The sequence below is a fragment of the Penicillium solitum genome (assembly GCF_028829755.1).
Source record: "Penicillium solitum strain IBT 25940 chromosome Unknown utg000004l_segment0_segment0, whole genome shotgun sequence".
Lineage (NCBI taxonomy): Eukaryota > Fungi > Ascomycota > Eurotiomycetes > Eurotiales > Aspergillaceae > Penicillium > Penicillium solitum.
The window spans coordinates 69,859-89,640 of record NW_027072124.1 but is presented as its reverse complement, the minus strand read 5'-3'; the positions used below and the strand labels follow the sequence as shown (position 1 = coordinate 89,640).

General features: G+C 45.4%; 8 protein-coding genes across 8 annotated transcripts; 7 read left to right on the top strand and 1 right to left on the bottom strand.

The window, feature by feature from the left end:
• Positions 1-961: 961 nt before the first annotated feature.
• On the top strand, positions 962-4,146 carry N7455_006038 (patatin-like phospholipase family protein; the record flags this gene model as incomplete). The annotated part of the gene is made up of 4 exons (XM_065605207.1): positions 962-1,961; positions 2,057-2,578; positions 2,643-3,060; positions 3,231-4,146. 4 exons carry the CDS (start codon positions 962-964, stop codon positions 4,144-4,146), a joined length of 2,856 nt encoding a protein of 951 aa, XP_065461061.1.
• Positions 4,147-5,367: 1,221 nt separating this feature from the next.
• Positions 5,368-5,922, top strand: N7455_006037 (uncharacterized protein; the record flags this gene model as incomplete). Its single annotated transcript, XM_065605206.1, has 1 exon — positions 5,368-5,922. One exon carries the CDS (start codon positions 5,368-5,370, stop codon positions 5,920-5,922), a length of 555 nt encoding a protein of 184 aa, XP_065461060.1.
• Positions 5,923-6,121: 199 nt separating this feature from the next.
• N7455_006036 (uncharacterized protein) lies at positions 6,122-8,383 on the bottom strand (the record flags this gene model as incomplete). The annotated part of the gene is made up of 1 exon (XM_065605205.1): positions 6,122-8,383. The coding sequence occupies one exon, from the start codon at positions 8,381-8,383 to the stop codon at positions 6,122-6,124; it is 2,262 nt and encodes a 753-aa protein (XP_065461059.1).
• A 1,849-nt stretch (positions 8,384-10,232) lies between these two features.
• Positions 10,233-10,687, top strand: N7455_006035 (uncharacterized protein; the record flags this gene model as incomplete). Its single annotated transcript, XM_065605204.1, has 2 exons — positions 10,233-10,451; positions 10,505-10,687. The coding sequence occupies 2 exons, from the start codon at positions 10,233-10,235 to the stop codon at positions 10,685-10,687; spliced, it is 402 nt and encodes a 133-aa protein (XP_065461058.1).
• Positions 10,688-12,757: 2,070 nt separating this feature from the next.
• On the top strand, positions 12,758-14,742 carry N7455_006034 (NACHT and WD40 domain protein; the record flags this gene model as incomplete). Its single annotated transcript, XM_065605203.1, is given in 3 exon segments — positions 12,758-13,176; positions 13,248-13,536; positions 13,549-14,742. 3 exon segments carry the CDS (start codon positions 12,758-12,760, stop codon positions 14,740-14,742), a joined length of 1,902 nt encoding a protein of 633 aa, XP_065461057.1.
• A 9-nt stretch (positions 14,743-14,751) lies between these two features.
• Positions 14,752-15,092, top strand: N7455_006033 (uncharacterized protein; the record flags this gene model as incomplete). Its single annotated transcript, XM_065605202.1, is given in 3 exon segments — positions 14,752-14,821; positions 14,861-15,011; positions 15,023-15,092. 3 exon segments carry the CDS (start codon positions 14,752-14,754, stop codon positions 15,090-15,092), a joined length of 291 nt encoding a protein of 96 aa, XP_065461056.1.
• Positions 15,093-15,104: 12 nt separating this feature from the next.
• N7455_006032 (WD40 repeat domain-containing protein) lies at positions 15,105-16,514 on the top strand (the record flags this gene model as incomplete). The annotated part of the gene is made up of 2 exons (XM_065605201.1): positions 15,105-15,427; positions 16,412-16,514. The coding sequence occupies 2 exons, from the start codon at positions 15,105-15,107 to the stop codon at positions 16,512-16,514; spliced, it is 426 nt and encodes a 141-aa protein (XP_065461055.1).
• Positions 16,515-17,160: 646 nt separating this feature from the next.
• Positions 17,161-17,622, top strand: N7455_006031 (uncharacterized protein; the record flags this gene model as incomplete). The annotated part of the gene is made up of 2 exons (XM_065605200.1): positions 17,161-17,421; positions 17,473-17,622. 2 exons carry the CDS (start codon positions 17,161-17,163, stop codon positions 17,620-17,622), a joined length of 411 nt encoding a protein of 136 aa, XP_065461054.1.
• Between the last annotated feature and the right edge of the window lie 2,160 nt (positions 17,623-19,782).

Genomic DNA, 19,782 nt, shown 5'->3' with positions numbered 1-19,782 from the left:
AGCCATGAATAATTGTTTTCCAGTGTTCGAAAAAGCACGATCAATGCAGCGGCTCCACCGACAAGAAATAAGCAAGCGATGACGAGCAAGGGGGGATTTTGAATGGTGCTTAATACAGCTCGCCCAGCAGCATTATTTTTAAGAGCCTCCTCCACCTGGTTTGATTCTTTTAGCGAAGTAAATGTTCCGGGGATAACTAGATATCCTGCAAGTAGAGCCCAATTTGCTATGCTAACCGAGACATTGTATCTCCAACCCATTTGCGCTTCTTCTTTCAACATTATTGCGTAAGTTGTATCATGGCTTTGGCTGGAGAAGGTATCTTCATGTTGTATATTTTCAGTGGAATCAGACTGAGTATTTCCTGCTCGCCTTCTCACAACCTCTGGTATACCAAACTGCATGGCCCCCGATTTGGTGCGATGAGTAAAGCGTTACAATATATTTAAAAGAGAAAGACGAGACATATTATATTTATATTGGCTTTTTGATCTTCCTAGTTTGGATTGACTGCTCATCATTTCCATATTGACCCTTGCTAACCAAGGGCTACTCACAAAAGGTGGGGGCCAGGTTTAATCAACTCATCACTAGAGTAAGAACTCAAAGCGTTGGAGGTGCCCTTGTAGGTTGGAATTCATCAAGTCTTCGAATTATAGTTCAAATCATATAATCGGTTCGAGCGGAGTCTTGGATAGAGGACAGAGAACATCAAAAGCAATGCTGCTGGCTTGAAGAACATCACCAGGATACCCCGTGTAATTAATATGAGAGCTTAGCACTCAGTATTGGGAAATTGTGAGGGCCAAATAATTTGTAGTTGCGACATGGCCGTCAGACTGGAGTATCAAGTATTTGATGGCAAGCCATTTTCTAAGTAGGCTCAGATGAGATAGGAAGTTGAATATATAAAAGTACACGATATTCGCTTTTTTGTTTACACGATGTGATTAAATCTGCAATGGCGGCTTGGCTAGACCTCCTCTCAGATGTCACAGGCAGGTCCTTGGTAGACACCGGACGGTTCGGAGACATTATCCAGGGAATGAGCCACCCAAACTCGCAATACCCTTCATTTATCTATTTTGCTGGCAATGGAAATCGGATCAAGGCCCTTCAAGCTTTGTTTCCTCACAACAATGTCACACGCAAGGGACCGACTGGACTCATTCGCATTCATCTCAGTACAACGACCGCCCACACTGAACATCCTATCATTTTTGCCGAGAGTAACCCTTTCAGCCAAGCTGGGGTGGGTGACACTTGCTTGATTAGATGGTCTGGAGACAAACATAGAAGATATTCTATTTCCCTTGGGGAGTCTCAGCCTCTAGCAGATCTTCAACAAGACGTGATTAGACAAAAGATCTTGCCGTGGACTCAAGTTCTTTGTCTTTTTGTTAACACCATCTCTGAGATGCAAGACGTACAACAACTGCTAGAAACACCATTTGGAACCCTGTCCATCGGAACTCAAAAAATACCCAACCTAATGCGTGTGATAATTATTCTGTCAGGGAACTTTCAGCTTAAGATGCATGACACGGATGAGGACTTTGATACGCCCGAGGTATGCATGGGGCGACACAAAGTCACAATACTGGATCTCCGAGACAGATCAGAATTATCCCCCACCGTTGTCTTTGAGCCGTTACGGAGTCTCATTCTTGATGAAATCCAAGAAATACGAAAGATACAGAAAGAAAAGTGCCTCTTAATCTCAGCCGTGCATCTCAATGCGCTCTGGGACCGAACTCTTCAACTTCAAATGAAAGGACCAAACCCAACCAACCTTGACTGTCTTTTAGTGGCACGAGGGGCTTATATAAGAAATAAAGCAATGGTGAACTGCTTTGTCGAGTTACAAAAGCAAGTTGCAAATTCTGCATGCCATGAGAGTGAGCTCGATAAATTTATCGCTTCGGCTCTGCTACTGGACGCCTATCCGCCTGGGATGCATCGTAAGAAATTTCTATATTTACAAGACTACTCCCACCCCATAAGTCTTTCTAAAATCTTTCACCAACGGGGCTGACCAATATAGTCTTTCAACCAGAGATGATTTTCGATGCCCTTTATCGGGACCATTGTCGGGATGCCTGGGATGAGGAAAATTCGGAAGCATGTTGTGTAAACATTTCAGATCAATTCATCGAGAGCTTCACTCAATTGGGGCCGAAGACGACTTCAGCAGCCATCCGTCAGGAGTCGCTGGTAAGGTTTTATCATAAGTGGGGAGGCTTGCAGTCGACGACAACTTGCTTTTCTTGTATGTGTCGACCTCCAGAGCATATGCTGCCTTGCAGACATGCAATCTGTGACACTTGCGTTGTACTGTTTGGAACTGCGAGTACCCACGCAGAATACCATATCGACTTATCCAAATGCCCTATCTGTGGTAACTTACTCCAACTCACAGTTCGCCAACTTCCACCAACCAAGCGACCAATTGTGATAAGCCTAGATGGGGGAGGAGTTCGTGGTGTCATTCAGCTAGGGCTCCTACGAGCGTTGGAAAGACGGCTTGGAGGCATATCGATAGCACAGATATCTGATTTGTGTATCGGGACAAGTGTTGGTATGTATTCGGTCATTGCTAAAGAGTGTATTCCTTGGTTGAGAATATCTGACATTCAGAGCAGGGGCACTTTCAGCGATGGATATAACCCTCAACGAAGTATCCGCAGAGGAGAGTTGCGCTAAATTTCCTGCTTTTGCTCGGATGATTTTTAGACCATCTCCAAAATGTGCACCAAAATCCACAATACCTCGCTATATTACATGGATTAAATGCCTGGCAGGCCTTTTAGCCGACTGCCAATACGACTCAGACAACCTAGAGAATACCCTGCAGAAAGTGGTCGGCCCCCAACGTCGAATGTTTGATGTCATGACGACGGGCTCCACCGGCTGTCGAGTGGCCATCATCACAAGCCGTACTTCTGATGGGAAAGCGTGCGTTTTGGCAAACTATCGTGGGACGGGTCAGCGCAATATGAATGCGGCATACCAATTCTTAACTCCTCGGACGAAGGATGAGAATCCCCTCTTACGGGACGTGTGAGTAGCTTTGAATTATCATCAGTCCACTATCTAAAGCACTGCCATTTGTATAAACGCGTGATGAGACTCGCTGACGACCATTGTTCACAGAGCTGAGTGCACCGTCGCCGCTCCCTTGTAAGTGTCCCGGTAGCCTTTTTAAGATAACGAGGGCTAATATCAAGCAGCTTCTTTCGAACGAAATTTCTTCAAGGGTTTGGATTCTTACAGGATGGTGGAGTTCGTGCCAACAATCCTTTGGCAATTGCACTCAAAGAGCTAGCGGTCATCTGGCCCTCAGCCAAAACGCATGATCTACTCTTATCAGTGGGAACAGGGTCATCTTCCTCTGTAACTCAGCCAGTTCATACTGCCCGGAGTTTACTGCGAGATAGTGCCATCCCTCGCATGATTCGAGCAACAATGTCTTCCCCATCCATGGATGGTGAGCAAGGATACCGTGAGGCACTCAACTTTTTGCCGGATGACAAAAGATCAAATGTTTTTCGGCTCAATCACGAGCTATCTCAACCGCTTCCTCGGTTGGACGACGTGAGCAGACTAGCGGAGATGTCCAAAATGCATTTCGCCGTTCCGGATGAGCTAGTGAGAGCTATCCTAGCATCTGCCTTTTTCTTCTTTGAACTCGATGAGCTGCCAATCAAAAGACAAGGGGTATACTTCTGTCAAGGGTCAATCCTGTGTTCCCGATCATATGCTAGGGAGCTGGTGAAGCAGGTCATGGTCGAATTTCCGGGGGCAAGGTTCCAAACAGGCCGCAGCAATCATCTTGGAGACGTCGGTGAAGATGACGGTTGCCATGTATGTGGATACTATCGCAAAAAAATAAAATTGTCCGTCAATGGTCTAGAAGAAATGATATCAATTGGGATTGCTGGCTCTTCGTTCTTCCAAAAAATTGGCGGCTTTCCAAAATCGGTGCAGGAGCTCCTCGAAGACCAACAAGCAAATTCCCATTTTGGTCGTGCCGACCATCTAATTGCTGCCTGGCCTCCAAAAAGGAATTGCTACTGCGCCCCACAGGTCAAACGGCACGTTCAATTCATAGAACCTGCCTTGGAACATAAGAAGCGGCGGCTATGAATTGATATCCATTCTATCCCATCGTTATGCACTGGCTGGTTCAAGATTTTCTTGTGATTAAAAAATCCTAGGGCCATGTCAATGTTGATTATTGTTTTGTATTATCGGTGCGGCTCTTTTGACCTATTAATGAGGTGCGTTACTTGTGGATCCAAGAGGGGAAGCAGAAAGCCATGTGTCGAGTACCATGCATGATACATGGTAGAAATTATCAAGTTAATATAAACCGGAAAATCAATGGACCGCCATGATAACGGTACCATACAAAAACACATACATTGCTTAATCATCGACGTCCGCACAGATTGGAAAAAGAGCGGATTTTGTCAATTTATTTAGTTAGAGAATTTTACATAACTATGTCAATTTTACATACATTGTCGTACACGTCTTTCATCTGTCACCATGCATTGAAAAAACTCGATCTTCCACCTGCATCCAAGAAAGAAAGAATTATTCTCCGTCTTGATTCCGATAGTGTCCAATAGTAACTGGAAAGGGTAGTTAGGCCGATAATGTCGTCCCCGCCGATGCTTCATCAGGCGTGTACACCGGTAAGAGCGGAATGTAGACTGAAAAAGACTGGAATCCGGGAGTTGGCCGTCCAGATCGATCTTGATCGCTGCCAAATCTGGGTGTTCGCATCTCTTGTCGGCGAGAGAAGTCTGAAAGTTTGCGGTTAATGTATATGAGGCTTCGGAAACGAACTCGGTCGCTCTCCACCGTTGGTTGGTAGAGGTAGAGTCTCCACAGCTGGTTCTGTTCTACGGCGACGATCGTTTGTGTAACCGCAACTTTCAACGCTAACGGGATTGGACACCCATAAACACAAACAAGCATGCTCGGCTCGATAGGTCAGAATCAAGCTAGTTCCAAACCGTGGCAGCCATGGCCATACATCTTTAATTCGGTGCCGCTCGGGTACTGCAATGCGAAGGTCATCTCGTGCTCCTTGTAAGATGGATTCCATTCAGAGCCAGCCCTCACGACCTTTTACCGTGTGGTGAGATAAGACACCTGATTGGACCGCTTTTGGAAGAACACCTCGTGCTTTCCAACCCGAATTAGGCAAATTAGGCAGGGTGGGAATTTTGAGGGTCTCAAAAATCCCCGCAAAAAAGAGCACCCACTCAGGTTTGTGACTATTCGTACGCTCTGATTACACATATAAGGCTGACTGAGCTGTCGGGAAAAGTACGCGGCCTGCTACTTCCTCTGAAAATGTCTATGAAGGCGACTGAGCAGCACCTACCTGCGGATGATTCCTCAAGCATCTACAGCCGCTCGACAGAATGTCCAAAAAACCTTTTGCCATGGAACTCAATGCCGGCGATGCTTCCGATACGTCACGACCTGCCAGAAATAAATTCTCTGGACCATCAGATTGCGTTAGCTAAAGGCTCTACCATGGCATTGGAGACTACTCGAACACGTCTGAAATGCTCCAAGTCACGAAATCGCTTGTCACTTCTAGAGCTGAGGAACGAGCGAATTTGTCAACGGGACCTACAGGAGGACGAGAACGAGTTCTATCGCTCTTGTTTCCAAAATTTGGTTTTTTTGTCAATGGTCATGACTGAAGTTTCGCAAGATTTGACGTTGCAGTATCACTTCGAACCAGAGGCAAAACCTCTTGGCAATAAACGGGTGCTTCAAGCTGTCAGCAAACTTCGTGTTGCTACAGAGCAATCTAGAATCCGAGAAGCCCAGGCTGAGCAGGTCTGGAAACGGCAGTTGAAAGTCCCACGATTCAATCCTACCACACGCTGGATTTGATCCAGCGCAGTTGTAACTGGTCATCCAAATAGAGCTTTACTTATTTTTTAATTCCGGTTTATTTTACCAATCTAACGGCTATCAGGCTCAACTCCATGAATGAATGATTGACATAAGGATGGATGGTCGTTACCACCGACTTCAAACATGATTTACATTGGACTTATAATATGCACTGTTGGACACCTTGCAAGTCGGTTCATTGGAACGTCGCTCGTGTATTCCAACATCGCAACTCCTGCACTGCTTTGTTTATTTCTCCCGCAAAACCTGAAGGTAGCTTTTTATCAAGCCCATCATGTGGCATCAGTTTTCGTTTGCGATTTGGTGAAATCATCCCCAAGATGGGCCGTAAATCGATGATCTCGGCCCTTTCAAAATCAAAAAAGACCACCTTTTTGCTTTCTGGATTGTACAACCAATTCCGCGGGGCCGGATCCTTATGAAGAACATTCAGACGGTGCATCCCTGAGAGCGACTCTTTCATCTTGGCAATTAAGCAATCCCGACTCATTTCCTTGAGTGCCAGGTCAAGAGGCTGTCCACCCGGACTCAATAGCATCATATGTTCAAGATATGCGATACCGTCGTAGCTGTACGGATGAGCCAAGTCGATGCTTCCAAGATAGAAAGGGATGTATATGCCTTGGATTGGACGTAGCTTGTCATATACAGCAGCTTCATGCCGAAGGTATTCCGAGAACTCTGGAACGGTGCATTTTGCAGGCACAGTGTATCCGTGCGAGGATAACGTAACTTTTAAAAGAGCACCACGAGAACCGTGTATACCCAGTACTTCACAATCGGCATTGACAGTCTTAGACAATTGATGCCGCAACAGCTTGATGAAAGATTTTGCGTTTATGACATGACGCGTTGTGCCATGATCAAGGAAATTGGGGCAAGCCTGATCTAGCTCATCTCCATAGAGCAATCCGCGTAGACACTTTAACGTGCAGTAGCGCCGGTTGTTTTCTCCTGATGATCCTTGTGTAGCTGGCGTAGATGTTGGATGGGTCGGCGGTGGATGCCTCCGTTCGATGTTGCGATAGATGCGCGGATCCCGGCTCGGCGTATGGGGGTCAGGTTGGTCGTCGTCTGAATTTCCTTGTGCGTCTATTGACTGGCAACCACTAATGATCGGTTTGTGTCGCCTGCGACGTAGTTGTATCGGAGACGGTCGAAGAACACCATTCGTCCGTGGAGGGCGATATTCGGAGGACGGTACCTCCTCATCTGGGATACTTTCCAGAATATCTGCGACAACCACTTTCCACCTTGGCAACGTGTTGATTGCTTGCTGCCTCCAAGCCTGGTTCCGAGGCCGCAACTTGAGCGCCTGGAGGGTGAAAGCGAGAGACTGCCCCACCGCGGTCAAATGAAGACGATTTGGGACGCTTGAATGGGGGTCCCAGCCAGTGAAGTCCCCAACATCTCCCTTTGGAACAGAGAGGTGGTACAAGAGCGTCCCAGGATCTTCCCCAATTCGCAGATAGACATCAGCTTCGCCAGTACTCAGGACTCCCATTTCCGTACCAGCGCGAATCATATAGTCATATGGCTGCACGAGAAGCCCAGCAATCGCGCGATGGAACCGAACTTTTGGGGTCTCGTCTTCTTTCTGCTCAACCACTTTATCGATGTCCATATCCTCCAGCCCTTCATAAATGTGGCCCAGAGTCACCTTATGCGGAGACTTGTACTCCTTGATATAGGCTGCAATGCGATGGATCGATTCGGATGATCGACTGGGAATGTTATAGACGCAGAATTGATCGGCACGAGGCCTGCTGCTTCGTGCCGGAGGCGGGGTTCTCGGGCCACGCGTCGCTGTGTTGCTTGATGCGCTTTGTTCCCGGGCAGCTAAACGCGGTGAACGTCGCCGACCACGAATATCGATATTCTGCATTCCCTCCTCAAGTTCCTGCTCAGGGCTCAGTGTATTGGAGTGGTTTTCAAAACGGATCGACCCTCTCAACCCAAATACTTGTCGTAGTGTTGGATCATTGTAGAGCTTTTCGATGATTTTCGAAACGTGGTCCTCAACGGTCTGGCGAAGAAAGTGGTTAAGGTCAAGTTCCGAGCCAACGAGCTGCCGCCGAATGCTTTCTCCCGTTTCTTCCAGTGTATGAAGAGAAGTGAACAGTCTGTCTTCCACAAGTGATGAATTCATCAGTAATCGCCAAATATCCTCTTGTTCTTTCGCGAAAGAGTCCCAAGCTTTGAGTTTTCTGGGGCGAAGTTTGTTGGTCGCATTTGCGGGATCTCCTCGCGTGGATTGTGTCTTATCCTGCTGAACTCCAAGACCGAGGAAGAGGTAATTATGGAGACCGTCGAGAAATGTGGGTAGGCTGGTTTTGGATGTCCTCTCTCTATCCTCCCTTCGAAGACGTTGCTCCTCCCTTCGAAGACGTTGCTCCTCTGCAAGAAGGCCCCGCAGCTCGTCGATTTCTGTGGACATTCTGATTTCCAAAGTGTTAGGAATGGCATTTTCGAAGTTGCGGGGGTCCTTGTTTACCTTCACGCACGGCTCACGTGCTGCTTTCACGTGACCTGATCTAGACCTTGGTCACGAGCTTTACAATTCGCCAGCCACGTATTTCAACACATGAAACGATTCCAGAGACGGCAAACTGGTCGGAGCTCAAAGACCCAAGCATGGCACAAAAAACCCTATACACCTCCATAAATGAACATGTTTCTTCTTTATTTTGCATTATTGGCGCTTCGCCCCTCTGAAATTTACTACTTTTATCCAACAAGCTGTCTTGTACGGATCGGCTATGGGATTTTATTATGACTGCATATTGTATGTCCAAAACATAAAAACCATTCATCGGGGAGAGAAAATTTCCACTGGGCTGCGGCTGGCTTGAGCAAAATATCAATCAAAATAGCTTTTTCCTCACAAATTCTTGTACCTGCAAGTCAAACATCTGTTCGTTTTGTTCTGTCATCCTTTTGACTGCCTCTGGAAGAAGAGCATGCCGTTGCATCAGTTCTTGTGGACGGGACTGACATAGGCGAATCTGAAATCTAATTCTCTCCTGAAGATGATGTGAGCGCTCATTCATCTTGGCTAGGAAAGTATTCAAAGAATTGCAGAGGCACCCAAGCTGCTGTGTACACTCATCATCGCCGATGCAGCGTGCGAAAGCAACAGCGGCCTGAAGCATTATAAGGAAGGATTCGCTATCTTGAACAATTCTGTGAACTGCAGCATGGCGAATATTCGTCACCATGCGTCTCAGGTTGTGAAGCTTAGTCAATATCTGGTGAAACACCTTAGAACTAACATTTCCTTTATGTTGATCCAGGAACGGGAAGAGTTTGTGCAGTTCCATTGACTCTGCACAATCCCACTCGAAAGAATGACACTCATGGGGTAGCCAATGTTGGACAAAGCGGAATCCACTTTGCTCCAACATTTTTTGCACTGCTTGTAAGGCAAAGTGCTGTGCTCGAAAAGGCACCTTCTTTGGAAAACTCTCTTGTAAAGCATAAACACCCAGTGGGAACCCTTTGGATACTGTCAATATGCCTACTCTCGCGTCGTGACATGTTTCAGGGGCCTACCGTGGTTGAGCCATTCCTTTCTCACCCGTGCAACCGCTCGTCGGGAACGAGGCGTCATGTGATATGAACTTGGCAAAGCTGGGGTTGGAAACATAAGGAAATCTTGAAGACTATTGGCGTGATAATTGCAAGATAGGTGGGCTTGAGCATGGAGTAAAATTCGAGCCTTCATCTGAATGGAAGGTAAGTCACATATTTATCTCTGCAAGCCATCCAAGGCACCTGACCTTCCCGGAGTTGGCCTTGTACCACTCTTTGATCTAGCTGTTAATGAGACTTGCGCTTTACAAACGTTGAACCTCATATGATTGATATAGGGCTCCACATTGGAAATGCCTTTGTTTTATATTTGTGGAGTTTATTGAGGTTTCTTCAACGGTGACTGGCTGCAATCTTGCTGTTGAATTAGGAAATAAATAGAGCAGAAAAATGAGGAGTAATTCAATTTGAGTCAATTGAAGTTCAAGGAATTCGCTTTGTGTGAGCATAATTTTAGTACTGCGCGTTTGGATATAAACGAACGCACTTGACCGATGCATAACCGAGCGGGACCTTTTTGGAGGGCTCTAAAAGCAACCTACCACATGATATTTCCAATGTCCTAACTTAGATAATACGGCTCTATGGATCCAAATGGAAATAAATAAGAGAATTTGGCCTATTCCTTTCTCACTGATCACCATCTCAATATTTACTTTCTTTCTTCCCGCATTTTGACAACATCCCAAGTCTAAATGGCACCGATTGAGGATCGCGTAAAGCAGGAGCAGCTGCGCAAGCGTCGTATAAAGCAGGAGCAACTGCGCAAGCGTCGAAACAATTTGCTACGCCGTCACAATGATTTCTGGAGCTTGTATTCGATTAAAAGTTGGGTGGTTATGGAAATGCCGAATGGTCGACTCTATACCTACTATTCTCACCCCAATGTCCCGGTACCAACTAAACAGGAGATAGTGAGAGTTGGCCTATTTACCATTTGATTTATCTGAAAGCCTAACTTTTACAGAGTCAACGTTCTCAGCCAGCAGTCCACAAGTCTCCGCCAGACTATGACCCCAGTACCTCAGCGAGTGGAATCGTACCAAACCTGCCAGCAATCACTACTTTCGGGCGCTGCAGTGAACTATGGGGTACTTTGTCGAATTATGTAGCAAGACACCCAAAATCGACGTCCTGTGAGGAAGGATAAGAGCTGGTTTACCAATCACTGAATATTTATACCAACATGCTCGCAAGCCAAACTCAATTAGTCTAAACGAAGGATAACCTCGCCAGACCAAAACCTCAAAAAATGTAAAGATCTATAAGATATCTGGTCTTTAGACAGCACTTCTGCTTAACAGACTCGAAACCGGTTGAATTGCGCTGTGCGGACTAGCTCTACATTATGAAGTACCAGTAAAGGATGTGAAAGCCGAGAAGATTTACTTGCAAATCTACAAACTGCATTAGTACGTTGTAATTCCAAAGACTAGGAGACAGTATCTAGTCTGCTTCACAGCAAAGCCTATTGTAAAATTGCTTGTCCGACCATTAGTGCTAGAAGGTATGATGTCTCGCTGCATATACGTTGATCGAACCCCAACTTGCGTCGACACTGGATAGCTACTGTAATTGCTCTTCTTGATAGAACTATTCTTTAAATGCATTACTGTGCGGTCAATAAGCTGAGGGAAGTTAAGCCTAGAGCGGTTAAAGTTGAGTGCGGTCAAACTTAACGGTCTAGATTATCTTGATTTGGATGAAAATCGAGACTGGTTAAGCTTGGGTGTCCTCAGATTTAATCACATTTCAAAGTCGTAAAGCCTGAAGTGCGCTCCTAATGAGTGACATCTTAGACCAGATGAGTAGTCATCACCATTCTATATCGTAACCACTTCAACAGGTGGTCACGTCTTTGCTCCCCTAGTTGGACTTGACTTGATTAACGACCAGAAAACGTTCTTATTCTCACATAACCAACTCAACATTTATTTCCATACACCACTTCTACAACTACCATTCAAAATTATAGCGGTAGAGACTTAGCCGAAACACGCTCGCCCGCCAGAATAGGCAATACGCCGAAAAACCCGTTCGTTATTCGAACCGGGTTTGCTGGCCCAAAGACAATTGCAGATCAGCCTAATATACCATATATTTAATGGAAAACCTCTGGTGCTCTACTTTCGCCTTCCACCATACATATATTTGTGCAACAAAGAAACAAAGAAACAAGGTGAGATATGATATAGCTTGCCCTATGACTCGGACATCTACTGATGTGGGTAGAGAACCATGCTTGGCTCCGTCTCCTGGCAATGTGTTTGCTGCGCTAGCAAAGACACCCGATGCGTGAGAGTTAGAGCTATGAAGGACCAACCTGCATCTCAGTTCACGGCATTTTTGATGTTCCTGCTTCCTACGAAGCGACATATCTGCATTCACACTATATGCAAAGAATGTGTTCAGACTCGACAATTTGTGTTTCCGGACGAACAAATGAGCATCATCTGGAAGGCCAGAGTCCAGTCAAAATTCTTCAAGCCAATTCCTTGGAGAAAGCAAAGCTGGCATCTTTGGCTACCAAGCACGGAATGCCAAGAGATCAATCAACTGATAATGGATAGGGGAGAAGTCTGTCTTAGTATCTACATGGATACATTCATACTGTAAAATATTTGTCATCACCTGCCTATTAGTTCAAATTGATATCATCTCATTATAGTTAAAGTTAAATTAAATGTAAACCCGGTGCGATATACGTGTACCTGCCGAGAGAAAAGAAAAAAAAAGAAAAATAGAAGACAAAGGCGAGATAATCCCAAAAGTTGCCGTAGTCACTTCTCAATCGATCAGACTCTGTGGCATCATTAGTGTATGCGGCTAGATAGGGATATATTGCCGAGCGGGAAGTTGCGGCAACAGGCTTGGTTTCGGTCGGCTCGGGCCGATAGTCTAACCGATAACCCATCAGGCAATCCAGGTTCCTGGATGTTATGGCCAAACACAAAAGATCGGCACGGCGTGAAATATATATATATATAGACTGAGTCCAATACCGAGTGTTGCAATGTGGATAGGAGCTCGACTTCATTCAAATCTGCCTTCTTCGAAATCTCTACCCAAAGCGGTGAATGATTGGTCCTCTTAGCAAGGGTGGCACTACCCCTCTTGATTCAGCTTTGACAAAGTACTTTGGACTCTCGCAATCTCCGCCACTTTACAGCCTTAGCTATAGACAGAAGAATGTCACGAACTCTCTGAACCCTTTTATCAAATGGATGGACTGTCGTCTGCGGCCAGCGTTATCGCGGCCATTCAGCTCGCGGGGAGTATTGTAAATATCTGCGGAGGCTACATTAAGGAGGTGAAGGATGCCAAAGATGAAATTCGCGAGCTACAGAAGACAGTTACAGGCCTTGCAGAAGCCCTTCAGGAGCTGAAAGTATTCCTTCAAAGCCCTAAATGCGCGAAGCTCTCCAGGCCTCGGGCCCTCGACAGATCTATCACTAAGCGCTGTTCAACTCTCAGAGCCTTGGGAGTGACCATTGGTTCAGGGAAAGGAATGAGGGTGATGGGAAGATTAGGGCTTCGAGCACTAGCCTGGCCCCTCAAACGGACGGAGGTGGAAGGATTCATGTCGGATCTTGAGAGATACAAATCATACTTCACCTTATCCTTACAGATTGATCAAACGTGAGCTTTCCGACCATTTGGTAACTGAAGTCTGGCTTACACCTGCTTAAGACTGTCGTTACCGGTATAAGTGAGACTACCGACCGGATTGACCGCAATATGGACTTAAAGCAATTGCCGGTTGCGCGCGGGGCCGAGTTCGACTCGTACACGAATCAATATGAAGATTATTGTCTGCCAGGCACCAGAGAAGACCTCCTTCGGCAAGTCTTAGAATGGGCTAGGTCGCCGCGCGGGAAATGCATTTTTTGGTTAAATGGCAGGGCAGGGACCGGTAAATCGACTATCTCAAGAACGGTGACAGAGATATTACAAAAAGCCAATTTACTCGGAGCAAACTTCTTCTTCAAAAGGGGTGAAGTGGATTGAGAGAATGCGACGAAGCTTTTCCCGACGATTATAAGACAATTAGCGAAGAGCATTCCCCAACTAATCCCCAGTGTCCAGGAAGCAATCCACGACGACTCGGACATCGCAACAAAAGGGCTGAAGGAACAGTTTGATAAGATACTTCTCCAACCATTACTAGGCTTAAATCTATCTACTCTCCCAATCCCAATTGTGGTGATAGTGATTGACGCACTGGATGAATGTGATGTGGATAATGACATGCGACTGGTACTCCAATTGCTACCACGGCTACAGGAGACAAAGGCTGTGCGTTTGCGGGTTTTCTTGACCAGCAGGCTTGAATGGCCAATTTTTCAAGAATTCTCAAAGATCACGAGGCGTGAACATGAAGACCTGATTCTCCATCAAATTCCCGAGCCAGTGATAGAGCATGATATATCTTTGTTCTTCAAGCACCGACTCTCAGCTTTACGGATGGACCGCTCCCTGCCTATCGACTGGCCTGGAGACGCTAATTTTCAAAATCTGGTTGCACTGTCCGTTCCATTGTTTATTTTCGCCGCTACGATATGCCGTATATTTGAATACCCCCAATGGGACCCAGTGGACAGTCTCTATGAGATTCTTATACATCGAAATGATGGATCTAAACTAGATGGAACGTACCTTCCCGTGCTTAATCGGCTTCTTAACAGACAAGGCGAGAAACAGAAAAAGCAGCTGGTTCAAGAATTTCAGCAAGTGGTCGGTGCAATTATGATACTAGAGAGCCCACTCTCGGTTATCTCACTTTCAAGACTTATCGGCCTCAACGAGAGGGTTGTTCATCTAAGACTGAACCCACTACATTCAGTTCTGAGTGTACCAGATGATGAGACTTTGCCGGTACGACTCTTTCATCTGTCATTTCGAGACTTTCTGCTTGACCTAGAAACGCGAGAGAAGACTCCATTTTGGGTCAATGAGAAGGACATACACTATAGGTTGACCACTCGGTGCCTCCTTGTGTGTGAGGATTTGAGAAAGAATATTTGTGGACTACCAAGCGATGGAACACGATGTGCGGAGATTGATCAGCAAACTATTGATCACTGCCTTCCTCCAGAATTGCAATACTCCTGTCGATTTTGGGCACATCATCTGATGCAATGCAGAGACTTGCATGATGTGATGTATGATGCTCTATCCTTTCTCCGGAGGCATTTTTTGCACTGAGTGGAAGCAATGAACTTACTGGGTGTTGGGTCAGAAGTGGTTAAGATTATCGACCTTCTGCAGACGGGTGTAGCGGTCCGTTGCTCGCATAATTCTAAGTGATGGTTTATATTGACAGCTGAGGGTAACAATCATGATACAATTTCCGAGTTTCTACATGACGCAAAGCGCTTTATCCTTAGAAACCGCCAGATAGCCGATGATGCGCCGCTCCAACTTTATTGCTCAGGACTGATTTTTGCACCCCAAATGTCTATCATCCGCCAAGAGTTAGAAACAGAAATTCCTGGTTGGGTGCAGCTATTGCCGAGGGTTGCGGAAACCTGGAGCTTAGAACTACAGAGTCTTGAGGGCCCTTCAAAATGGGTTACCTCGGTGGCCTTCTCGCCCGACGGCCAGCTGCTAGCGTCCGGCTCTGGAACACCGCGACAGGTGCCCTCCAGCGGGCTATTGAAGGCCATTTAAATTCGGTTGTGTCGGTGGCCTTCTCGCCCGATGGCCGGCTGCTGGCTTCCGGTTCTTATGACGAGACAGTTCGGGTGTTCCAAACAATCCGGCTCTGGGACACTGCGACGGGCGCTCTAAATGAGAATGTGACCGTCGACGGTGTGGTCACTGACCTCAAATTTTCTCAAGATAGTTCATATTTAACGACAAACCTGGGATCCCTCGATATTCAGTCTAGGTGTGGCAATAATACCTCTAATTTACCTCAAGCGAATCTGGGGGTGTATATACAGCGACGGGAGTGGATAACAATGAACGGCGAAAGATTATTATGGCTTCCTCCCGAGTCTCGGCCTTCTTGTTCGGCGATTAAAGACAGCACAATTGCTCTAGGACACGCTTCAGAACGGATTTCCTTCATAGGGGTCCGGGTATAGCAGGCGTCAAATGGTTTCTATTTTCATTCCTTCCTCTATTTTCTAATCTCTTTTTAAAAGAAGGGTCTGGGAGAACTAGAGAATTTATGCGTTCTCTAATACTAGTAGAAAGTGCTATCTCATTCCCCAGTTTCTTAGTAGCGAATCAATTGTGGCCAGCAATAGTGTTATCATGGCTCCAGTTCGCTAAGTAACCAAATACGTTCGGTAGTCTTGCCACAATGACAGTCTAATTTTTGAACTCGTGGCCTCTCTGTCACCCACTCACATTCTTTATATCTATTTATACTCTCTGTGCTATGAAATTCAAACTATATCACCTCAATGGAATATACTGTTGTTAGTTTGTTGTCGGTTTTCTCTACCGTCGTTCTTTTGAAAAGCATCCATCCAGTTGAGTGGCATGGTTGGTTAATGTGTTGTAATATTACGGTAGTCAACATACAGTAATACACTAGTTGCATTACTCCCAATGTTTATTGTTTTGTACTTAATTCGCACGACTAGTGCATTGGCAGTGGGGCCCAGAATTAATAACAGTGTGCAAAACGGTGAAGCTAGTTTCGCACTTCTCTGTAATCTTGGTATCATATGGTTCTCGAAATTAATGTGATTTGTGATGCTGTCGATGTGGAATGTGGTACCGTTTAGATTGCTGGGTGGTAAGGACTGACGACTTTGGTAAGCCGATTCAATTCAGGGTCTTAATGAGACATACCGTAGCTTACACCGGAGATATTCTCTTTCTGGGGCAGGCTTAATGAACGTAGCTTCAATCCTATTAGTTCGGATGCTGGAGGTCTTGAGAGTGTATTCAGAGTATCTGACAATATCTTTATTCTCGGCAGGGTGAATGGCAAGACCGAACGTCTAGAACAGATCAGTTAACTAGGTCTAGTAGCTAAAAGAAAGCCACTGACCAAAGAGGAAATCAACGTTAGGGTAAACCAAATGACTGCTATAGAAAGCATGGTTCCTGTTTCTTTTGCTTAAAGAAGGATAAACCATGTGTCTCACGGTGAGAGGAAAGAAGGCAAATGGAACATTTTAAAATTGTCATACAAACGAATGCTGTATTATATTTATAGCCGAGAAGCCAAGGAAAGGAACCTGTTTCAGTTAATTCCCAGTTCATTCTTGTGATACCCTTGGACCTCAGTATTTGACCAGATGTACAACTTATGAAGAAAACCCCTAACGTATTCAACTAGCATTTACTCATCCAACATAACAACCAAAACGCAAACTATAACCCTCAAAAATCGACACTGGATTTAGCATCACTTCTTTCCTTCAATTTATAATGACCCAATGACTGGATAACCGCATGGTGTGGTATGCCTTGAGGGCTTCAATAGTGATGTAAAACGGACGGCCATAAATGAGGGCTTGAACAGGCGTACTTGCCAAATCCCACATTACAGCTGATTCTGATTCTGTATGTCAGCGGCTTGACTCGCTTTACCGTATAAGTATAGACAGTATGCACTATTTTGATAACCAAGTTGACTTCGTCCGAAATTCCCAAAACGCAATGGCAGATGATCTCGTGTCAGCATCGGGAAGTGATGCCTCGTCTTTGCCCTTCGGTGCAAACTATAGCGATAGCCAAAGCAACACGTCTACTGTGGTATCCGGAACGACATCAGAGTATGTATCCTCAGAGACGAGCGAAGACAGAGACTTCATCGTAGATGACACAGAGTCTATATCAGACTCTCAGAGTATTTCATCTGCCTCAGAGGATCCTGATATTGAGTCTCTTGATGGCGAAGCCGGCTATCTAGCCAAGGAGGTAAATTCTCTCGGGCCTAGATGCTGATAATGTAACTAATGAAGAAACTAGAGGGTAATGATACCGATCAAGGCCATCGGACAAAGGTTCACAGACCAAGATGGCCAGCAAAATGTTCAGTATCTTGTTTTGTGGTATTCTTGGGAATCAGCAGACAGTGTGCCAATTTCAATCGACCGGGAGGATCTGGAGCTGCTTTGAATTCTTAAACATTATTGATTCATACAAAATCCTTACCAATCTTCAAGTAATTCAAAGGTAAGATGTTAGAGTGGACCAAAGGCGCCAGACGGTGAGCTCTGAGGGTCACGAGTAAAAGCAAACCTTCGAGAAAAGGATACAGCCATGTGTGAGAGTGCAAAGACCGGTGAGGCTTACATTCAATTCAAGACAAAATCAAGTAAATAGTACCAATAGTACCCACCGACATTTCTAAAGATTGCGGCTAGATGTAAACCAAGGGCGGTTGATGATGGGCTTACGTTGATTAATCAACACCGACTCCAAAGACCCCAATTGGCTCTTTTTCCCATTACTGTACAAAGAATAATCTTTTGAAAGTATAACGGAGCTTAGACAAGAAGTTTGGAGGAGAGTGTGGCGGGTTCTTTTTTCTAAAAGAATGGATGATTTGCACACATTGGACCACCAACTGAGGGCGTAAGATGAACGGTGAATTGATTTGCTACTTAAGAAATATTCTTGCTACAAGAATTTGAGGTATATTGTCTTGTGCTGTGAGAAACAATATTGAATAAAGCTGGTTTATAGGTACGAGTTTCGGTGACCACCCGGCGCCTTTTTGAGGCATCAATATATTAAATGCAATAATTGAGCGACAGAAGGAGATATAAGGCTTCTAATCCAAGTGGAAACTTGAACCCTCAATCTTCGACGGAGCCATTCGTCACATTGATATTATTAGTGGAAAGCGGAAGCGACAAAAACCTTGTTTAGTTTGCATAAATTTTATTTTTTGACACTATTTAGAGACCCGCTTTTCGTGACTTTATAATTAATTAGCTTTGACAAGTTGTTTTGAAGAGTTCATACTTTTAGCATAAATCTACCAGTCAAACAATGCTAGGAGGCAATTTTGAATCTGGAGCCCCAAGAACTCATTCCAAAGGCATTAGCCTATCAAGGTCAGTTTGACATGTATTGAAAGAGTGTGGTTTGATTGTTGAAACCTTTGTCATAGCCAACAACTGCGAACATTGTCTGATCCAACCTCTACGTCAGAAACTCACGCGTCGAAAAGTAGCCCGGGACGCGGCGCAGAATGGCATTATCTAACGTCAAATATCCTACAATCGACTACCCTAAGTTTAAGCCAAACGGCTCAAAATCTCGACTGGAGCTCGCCACTTCAACTGCATCTCTCAGGGCCAGCCACAGACACTCTCATCCTCGATTGGTCGGACACCAGCGGTACAACCAAGCCTACACCAGGACATGTTGAGATTAACGATGGGTTAGGTAGCAACGAACTTGTAATCCATAGTTTACAGAGTCCTCATGCCTCTTTGTCCCTCAACAGTCTGGTCAAGACCGATATCACCCATTCCGCAATCAGCGGTCAAACCATATTGGACTCTACAGAACTCACGATTGATTTTAGTCATGACCCCACAGGAAGGTCTGATTTTACCTTGTACTTTCCCTCTAGCCCAACCACGTCGTATCTACCGCATCCGGCTATTTTGTTAATCCCTTCACCTTCAAACTCGGTCCCCCAAAGCTTTCCTGCCCAAACGTCAGTGGATTACAGTGGAGACACTCCTCAGGAAATTCAAGATGAGGCTTCACAATCGAGACCAAAGAACATTGGCAGTTATATGACCGGGACCCTGAAACTTACATCAGACTCTGTCAAAAGTTTTCGTGGTTTTCAGTCAAGTCAAACCATGAAAGAAGGGCCTGAATCAAGCAATCTAGACTTTTTCAAGCCCAATCCAACCACCATAAACCCGATTACGGATCCAACCAACAAAGAGCCGACCACTATGACCGCCACAAAATCCACAACTGAGCAATTGACAATGGGCAATACTGGAGCATCTCGGGCTCTCTCAAGCCATACTGTGGGTTTAATTCTTGGAACTGTATCTGGTGGCAGCTTGCTCGTTGTAGCCATTTTTTGTTTGCATCGGTTTTGCTTTAAGCGAGCTCGTAAGTCTAGAAAGAGCACGGGTTTGATTATCCATCCAAAAGCGGACTGTGCTGCTGCAAAAAACCCACATGTTTCTGAAAATATGGAAGTCTCGCGATTCTCGGCCTATTCATGAGAACTATTTAAGATGGGGGCGAAATGCTGTATGAGCGAAATACAAGGAATTTAAGATGACTTCGCCCCTAGTT